An 8,219-nucleotide genomic window follows, 5' to 3' on the forward strand; every position below is an offset into this window, starting at 1 on the left:
CACAGGGGAGAAAAAAAGTGAAGTGAGAGGCTGAAAAATGTTTTTCTCAGGGTTCTCCTGACTTGGCCCCGAGATGCGCTGGCTACACGTCCGGGGTGTACCCCGACTCTCACTCGTAGTCAGGTGAATTAAACACTCTAAATTGTCCTGCTGTGAAGGTTAATGTTGATAAATTGGCGACTTGTCCAGAGTGTACCCCGCCTCCACATCCAGCTGTGATAGACTCCAGCGTAAATCCGTGACCCGTTTCGGATGAGAGGCTGATGACGAGACAAATTACGATGGTCTCGTCTTCAAGAAGATGAATGAATGAACGAATTCGAATCATTGATATCTAATTATTGATTACTGAAGGCGTTATTACGTCAATTCACAGTATTTTTCCCAACTAACATAATTTATTATATCGAAGGCATGCATAAAGTAGTTGTACAGTTAAATTAACAAACTAAATATATATTAGTTTATATATTAGTATTCTCTCACCATCCCATTCTCTGAGGTTTTTCCTTGCTTGATCAGTCCATTAAATTTTAAGGAGCAGTTTCTAACGTTCATTTTGTATTTGAGCACGAATATTAAATCACCTTCACACTTGCTTCTATTTTCTAAATTGACCGATTAAATTGATATATATATATATATAAAAAAAACTATTTCCGAATGTACGCTTCACAGCAACGACCAATAAAAACGCTTCATGTTCAGAAGCGTGCTACGTAATGACGTCATCGTACTGCTAAGCCAATCAGAGACAGCATAGTGCTTTCGCTGACGCGCTCATTGCTCTTCAGTCATCTCAGTCTGTTTCCGGGTCTCTGCAGGTAAGACCGGAACCCACCTTGTTTCAGGGGAACCCCGGCTTTATTTTATTTATTTATTGTTTACCTTCTGCGGCAGTAACGTGTTTGGGTTGCTTTTAGCCTGTCCGTGAACTTCCGCAAAATAAAACCAGCTAGCTAACAGCGGCGAATTGTCCGCGTCGCACTTTTAACATGTTTATTCTCACTGCGGACTGTAAGACAAGGCTGCAGCTAGTGAGTACCTTAATTACAGATCAAGAGAGGAATTACAGTGTCCCAATACATGGAGGTGTATTTAAATTACTTGTTTTGTGCACCTATTTGTCTAAGGCCCCCCTCAGTTAAAAAGTGATTAAGAACAGACAAAGTAAACAACACTACTTTTTAGAAACCGGATCATCTAATCAATAAACAGTGCGAGTTGTCAGCGGCAGAAACCTCCTGGGCTTGCAGCGAAGCCCTAAAATAGGCCTCGTGTATTTGTATCTATTTATTTTTAACTTTGCTTATCTCCTTAGGGGCATTCACAAATGAAACCCGCCATGATGTTAAACCCTGTGTTTAACAAGCTCGCAGGTAAACTGGTTGTCCTGGCAAGTGCTTCTCCCAGGAGACAGGAGATCCTCAGCAATGTGGTATGTTTCACTCCGGCTGATCTAAGAGGGATGTACTGTGAGAGGCAAACGTATTCCTTACTCATTGAGTTTTAGGTCAAATGCCAGAGTTTAAGATTTATCAGCTGTTTACTGTTTCCCACAAGAAAACGTTGAATGAGTGTTTTTCCTAAAAACAATAAAAACATTCTGCTTCTACTGCTGCAGCCCCATTTAATCTCTGTAGAGACCCTTTAGCTGCTTTGGCCTGCTGCAAATGAGATGCATATCTAGGCACCTGCTTCTGACGACAATCCAGAAGAATCTTAGCCCATTCCTGATGAGAGATGTTCTCCATTTCTGACGTGTTCCTGGTTTACCTGGTGCAGCCAACTTCTTATAATCCCACCAGGGATTTTCAAGTCAAACAACTGTGTTGGCCTCTAGAATGGTCCAGGAATTACTCTGGCCCAAACCTTGGTGGACACCGAGGTCTCCTTGCGATTACTGTCCTATTGGAACTTCCAGGAATCGTTTTCTGATTGGATTTCTAGATCCTTGATGGAATCAATCTGACCTTCTGCACTTCATGTTTCCAGTGACAAAGGAAGAAAAGCAGGCATTTCATAGAATCCGCTCCTCCAGACATACTGCTGACCCAAAAGGTCCGGTTTGGTTTCATGGCTCCACAGAACAGCGCCTTAAAGCTTCTGTATCTTATCTTGATTACATTAAAATTTCACAGGACATGTACTATGCAGCCTAAAACAAGTTTGGGAATCGCATCAAGCCAATGTAGGTGTTTTAACAACTTCTGAAATGCAAAGGATCGGCTGTTATGAGAGGAAGTATCCAGGTGCTGAATAAATTAGAGACTGTAGCAGTAAATAAATGAAAATCTGCTGCCTTGAGTCTCTTCACCTGTTTCAATGTGCTTTTTTATATTACAAACAGCTGATAAATCATGCCAATAAGATTAATCTACAATGGACATTGACTTATTTTTGTTTTGAACTCTTTCATGATGCCAACAAAAAATTTACATACTGGGATAAGATGAAAGAACTAAATTACAGCACAGAGGATATAAACACTGATAAGTTTATATTTAAACTATGATTAAATGTCAGATATTCAAATCAAGTATTGACATCCACTTTAAAAGTCCAGTGTGGATTGGAGTGTAATAGATGAGTTTTCTCTCCTACATCTCAGGGCTTACGGTTTGCAGTGGTTCCGTCCCGGTTTAAAGAAGACCTCGACAAGAGTCTCTTCAAGGTGCCTCATGAGTATGCTGTTGAGACAGCCAAGCAGAAGGCGCTGGAGGTGGCCAGGAGGGTGCTCAGTGTGAGTTCAGCTCCTTATAGGACACCAACCACTCCATTGTCCTTTCAAATTGATGAGACGACGTGTATTCCTTTGCTGTAGCACCACCTCAAGACTCCGGACATTGTCATCGGAGCAGACACCATCGTGGTAAGAGGAAGAAAGTGTGCCCGTTTTATCGGCTGCTTTTTGATCATTGATTCATTTACTCAGGCGATCGATGGCGTCATTCTTGAGAAGCCAGTGGACAAACAGGATGCTTACAGAATGCTGTCGAGGTCTGTGTCCTTTCTATCTTTGCGTTAACGTTACATGGAGAAGGTTTTCCTTTACATCGTGTGTTCTTGTTCCCTTCCAGGTTGAGCGGCAACGAGCACAGCGTCTTCACTGGTGTAGCGATAGTCCTTCACCGTGGGAAGAAAAGTAAGTCGCACCTGAGTGAACGGTGAGGCTTATGGTTGAGAATTGATTCGTACGGCAGTTGAGCCAATTATAGCTGCTGCTAATTTATTCAGGAGGAGGCTGTTTTATTCCTAAACTCTGTTGTCTCAGACGAAGAACCAGATTATCAGGTGTTTGACTTCTATGAAGAAACAAAGGTGAAGTTTTCTGCTCTGTCAGAGAGTATGCTATGGGAATACATCGATAGTGGGGAACCTATGTAAGTATGAACGTTTGACCTTTCAGTGTGTGTGAACGCAATGATATCTCAGTGTTAACCAAAAGCAAGTATTTAAACACTGGAGGTACTTATGCCGACTTGCATCTCTTTGGACTTTGAGTCCCAGTGTTTTACCTTCACAGCGTTCTGCCTCATTTTGCTGAAATCATTTAGGCCCTATATAATATGCAGAGCCAAAGTGTGCAGCATGTGTTGCTATGTAAGTGAACTCAGTGTGTCTGTGTGCCAGGGACAAGGCTGGTGGCTACGGTATCCAGGCTCTGGGTGGCATGCTTGTGGAGTACGTCCATGGGGACTTCCTCAATGTTGTGGGCTTCCCCCTCAACCACTTTTGCAAACAATTGGACCGTATTTACAACCACTGCACATCCTCCTCGGGTCAGGAAAGTTTGACCAACCTGGACCCGCCTGTGCAGTCGACCCACGACCCAAGCTCTTCAGTCCAACGGGACCCCTGCTGCAGCCTTGGGCCTGAAAATACACAGCCCACCCAGGAAAAGCCTTTAGTCAGTCCTGCCTGTAAGGTTAGCTTATATTTTATACCCACATTCACATTTAACATCAGCTTTTTCAATATTTACAAGTAACTGTCTCCCCCTATAGGTGGGAATGAGCTGCAGAGAAAGTGAAGTGGGCGAACATTCCTGCACGGTGGCCAACGTCCCATCTGAAGGTGTCGAAGAGGAGAAGGCTGAGCTCCAGGACTGTGAGAATAAATCATCCCCACTGAGGACCAGAAGACCGGAGGAGGAGTTCAGTGTGGCGGAGAGGGAGGAAAACGAGCCGCAAAAAGAGGACTTGCAGCGAATCATTTCACTGCTGGATGGATTCAAAGCGTCTCAGGTAGTTCCAGAGGACAGGGTCTTCCTGATCAATACGTGATATTGTTTTATCTTGTTGGAACTAAACATGCTAGGAGCTCCTTGGTACAGTTTAATCTACTGAGCGCCTCCCATGATTATCTGTCGAAAATAAAATCTGGATCCAGATAATGAGTTTTGGTTAATTTCTACTTCTCTAAATAAGTGCATTGAAATCAAACGCCTTGATCTTCTCATTTAACTGTCATGAAAATGATGAAACATAGCCTGAAAAATGTTCAAATATTCCTTAAGGAAAACACAAATTCAAATGAATGCAATCTGGCCCTTGGGCAATTTAAAATCACATTCATATAAAGGATGGTTCTCTATTTCTCTTTCCATCTTCCCATTCCCAACATGCTCCAGGCTCTGTTTACTGCATCCAAGCTAAACGTGTTTGACGTGCTGCACAGCAAACCAGGTCTGGATGCAGCCCAGGTGGCCCAGCAGATCAAGGCCTCTGTGAAGGGGACCGAACGCCTGCTGGAAGCCTGCGTTTCTCTGGGACTGCTGAAGAGCAACAGCAGTGAGTCGGCTCTCGTCTGGTCCACCACAAGCACCTTTTCATGCCTCACACAGAAGTGGCCTTTCACAATGAATCTCCCGTGTTTTGCTTTGTCTCTCCACCCAGCATGTCAGAAGGAGGCCTACGAGAACACCGAGTTGGCCACAAGTTTTCTGGTGTCTGATTCATCTTTCTCACTTCACTGCTACATCCAGTACTGTGATAAAAAAATATGGCCTCTGTTCACTCACCTAGAGAGTGCCGTGCAGGAAGGAACCAGCCAGCAGGAGAAGGCTTTCAGCAAGACACCGAAGGATGTAAATCAGGTGATTATTGGCCTCTAGTTGATGAATAAACTAACGTTTTGCAGATGCTATTATCTTCATATCATTTGTTTCTGCTTGAAGGTTTCTGTCTGTAACGGTCAAGATGTCAGGCTGAGGTTCATGAAGGCCATGCACAGCTATGCTAAGGTCACAGCGAAAGCTGTGGTGACAGCTTTCGACCTTTCCGGCTTCAGAACTGCCTGTGACCTCGGCGGTAAGAAGAAAGCCAGAAGGTTGATGCTCACTTCTTAACTATTAAACTGTTTAGCGTGTTGTTGCTTCTGCTTGCAGGATGCACCGGTGCCATAGCTTACGAGCTAACCAAAGCCCACCCTGAGCTGTCTGTGACTGTCTTTGACCTGCCGGCTGTTGTTGAGATGAGTGGACAATTCCGTCCTCTGCAGTCAGACAGCAGGGTCTCATTTGTGGCAGGTGAAGTCATGTATTTTTTATCAAATCACAAACCTGCAGTTTTCTCATTCCGTGCGTCTTCAGTCTGTTTCTGACTAAAATAATGTTTCCCCTCAATAGGAGACTTCTTTAAAGACGATTTTCCCTCTGTGGACTTGTATATCCTGGCAAGAGTTGTCCATGACTTGCCTGATGAAAAGGTCCACCTTCTGCTGAGGAAAATTGCAGATGTTTGCACACCAGGTACAATTCTTAAAGCTCAGTATCATAATTGTTTTATTTGAATATAGATAGATAGCAGATAGCAAATCATTATAACACCTTCAGTCACATTCAAGTGAAAATTGGAAAAGTGCGGAGACATGAGCTGTAACCTCTGTGGCTCTCTGTGACCTGCTAGGCTGTGGAATCCTGCTCAGTGAGGTCTTCCTGGACGAGGACAGAGGAGGCCCGAGCCGTGCGCTGCTCCAGGCCCTCAGCATGAGCGACGGGAGGCAGAGGAGCGCCTCAGAATACAGCCAGCTGCTGAAGAGCCATGGCTTCATAACGACACATGTCAGCCACTCACACAACCTCCTGGATGCTATGCTCTGCATCAAAGCGTGACAGACAACACTGTATTTGAAGGTGTGTTAATATCATATAATCGTGTGTGTTGTTTCTAACCTTGCAGCACAAACTACCCGAGCAAACCGAGCAAATGAATATGGTGGTGCAATTTGTAAATCCCTTGAGTATTTTTCATCTTGTCAGTCAATAAGAGTTTGAGTTACTGGACATGGGAGTTACTTTTTGTTTATATTTCTAACGATCACTGAGGTCTTTGTTGTCTCTGTTGGACGTCAGGATGTGCTGTGATCATAGCGGAGACCATGTTGGAAGGGAAAACGCCATCACTGCTTCACCAACAGAATCTTCTTTCATCTTCTCTGTTTGAATGATGGTTTTATTTAAATAAATGCTGTGAGATCACAATTCAGTGTACAATTTGATTTTTTTAAAATTGAGCATTAAATGGGAAATCAGAAAGTAGGGTGTTATAACATTTTATAAAGTTTTTGAGTGGTATTGTGGTTTCTTTAAACTACTCGCTAAGCGGAGCGTCTTCTCCTGGGAACGCTCCACGTCCAAACCGGAGACTGGTTTCCTTCCAAAAGGAAGGAAACATATAACTGGAGAAAATTATAAACCACGGAGAAATAGAATAACATGCAATTATTTGATTTCTCTTCATTGAACAAAAGCTGATAAGTGTATTGATAAATGATTGATTTCAATTCAATTTTATTTCTTTAGTGCCAGATCGCTACAGAAAGTTATCTCAAGTCACTTTACAGGTGTAGCAGGGAAAGACAGAACCCAACTTGTCCCGCAAGAGCAAGCACTTTGGCGACGGAGGCAAGGAAAACGTTCCATTTAACGGGCAGAAACCTTGGACAGGACCTAAGACAATTGTCAGCAATAAGGGCAGACTTCATCAGTGCAGCCTTGTTGGATGTACATGGAGGGTAAATATTTTAGAATTGGCTTCAGCTTCATTTAATTAACCCTATGTTCTGGTCGTGTTTTGTTAACTTTGGCCTTGAACAGTTTGACTCGCAGTAAAAAACAACAACCAGTGGATGAATCCATTAACCCTTTAATCATTTGACCTTAATTCGTCTTTTTGTTCAAACTCGCATCATCTAATATTAATCAATCATTTTATTCGTATGGCCCAAAGTCACAAATTATAGTTTGCCTCTGAGGGCTTTACAATCTGTACAGATTAACAGCTGCTACCCTGAGACCCTCGAGCGGGGTGAGGAAAGATTTAACAGCGGCACCAAGAAGTTGGGAAATTGTAAGGAACTCCGTGGGGGAAACTTGCCGGGGTGAAGTTATTGACACGGGAACTGAGTGAAGTAGAGGGGTTTAGCATGTCGCACGCCGGTTAATAGCCCAAACGTCTAGTGGGAAGACAGGGCACTAATTTCCTTCATATGAAGGTGCCTGGCCGTTCAGTGTTCTGTATGTGAGCAGGAGAACCTTAAAATCTATTCTTGATTTCACTGGAAGTTCAAGCTAAAACAGGATAAATATGGTCTCTTGTTCCAGTCAGCGCAAGAGTCTCAGCATTTTGGATCAACTGAAGGGTTTTTAGTGCAACCTGATATAATAAGCCGTTACCATAGTGACAAACGCTTGAACCAATTATTCTGCATCATTTCCTAATTGAAGCTTCAGAGAAAAAGTTTTGATTTGTCAGCATTTTACCTAAAAGTAGACGCAGCTCACTCCGGACCCTTTTTTACTTTGCAATTTTAAGAAAGACGGGAACCTGATTCCTTGTTATGTCAGCAAACCTCCTCAAGATGGCGTCACAATCCTGCAGATCTCCAGACAGACAGTTCCCCATTTGGGTTAACTTTCTAAATCCTTCCTGGTGACAGCCTACTCCAGTTTTCAGAGACTGTTTGAACACAGAGTCAAATCAAATAATAGCTCTTGTTTTTTAGCGCTGCTGAAACAGTATCCAGATGACTCTACATTTTGCATTCTCCTAAAAGGTTGATTTGGGTGGTCGTATTATTCTTGTCTATTTTCCTGTCAGTCTGAGCTGAGTTTCTCTGTGACATCTAACTGATTTCCATGACTCAGACTGCACTTTGGACAAGGCGAGACAGGGAAGGGTGGGCAGAGGTCCAAACATGTCGCTGCATGTAAATCA

General features: G+C 43.2%; 1 protein-coding gene across 1 annotated transcript; it reads left to right on the forward strand.

Annotated features, from left to right (window-relative positions):
* Window positions 1-1,345: 1,345 nt before the first annotated feature.
* Window positions 1,346-6,484, forward strand: asmtl (acetylserotonin O-methyltransferase-like). Its single transcript, XM_068746268.1, has 15 exons — window positions 1,346-1,438; window positions 2,612-2,743; window positions 2,825-2,872; window positions 2,936-3,000; window positions 3,081-3,145; window positions 3,275-3,383; window positions 3,634-3,928; window positions 4,008-4,247; window positions 4,634-4,807; window positions 4,913-5,098; window positions 5,180-5,312; window positions 5,390-5,530; window positions 5,630-5,752; window positions 5,910-6,136; window positions 6,356-6,484. The coding sequence occupies exons 1-14, from the start codon at window positions 1,346-1,348 to the stop codon at window positions 6,113-6,115; spliced, it is 2,010 nt and encodes a 669-aa protein (XP_068602369.1). The 3' UTR covers window positions 6,116-6,136; window positions 6,356-6,484.
* Window positions 6,485-8,219: the final 1,735 nt, after the last annotated feature.

The sequence above is a fragment of the Brachionichthys hirsutus genome, chromosome 12 (genome assembly GCF_040956055.1).
Source record: "Brachionichthys hirsutus isolate HB-005 chromosome 12, CSIRO-AGI_Bhir_v1, whole genome shotgun sequence".
Taxonomy (NCBI): domain Eukaryota; kingdom Metazoa; phylum Chordata; class Actinopteri; order Lophiiformes; family Brachionichthyidae; genus Brachionichthys; species Brachionichthys hirsutus.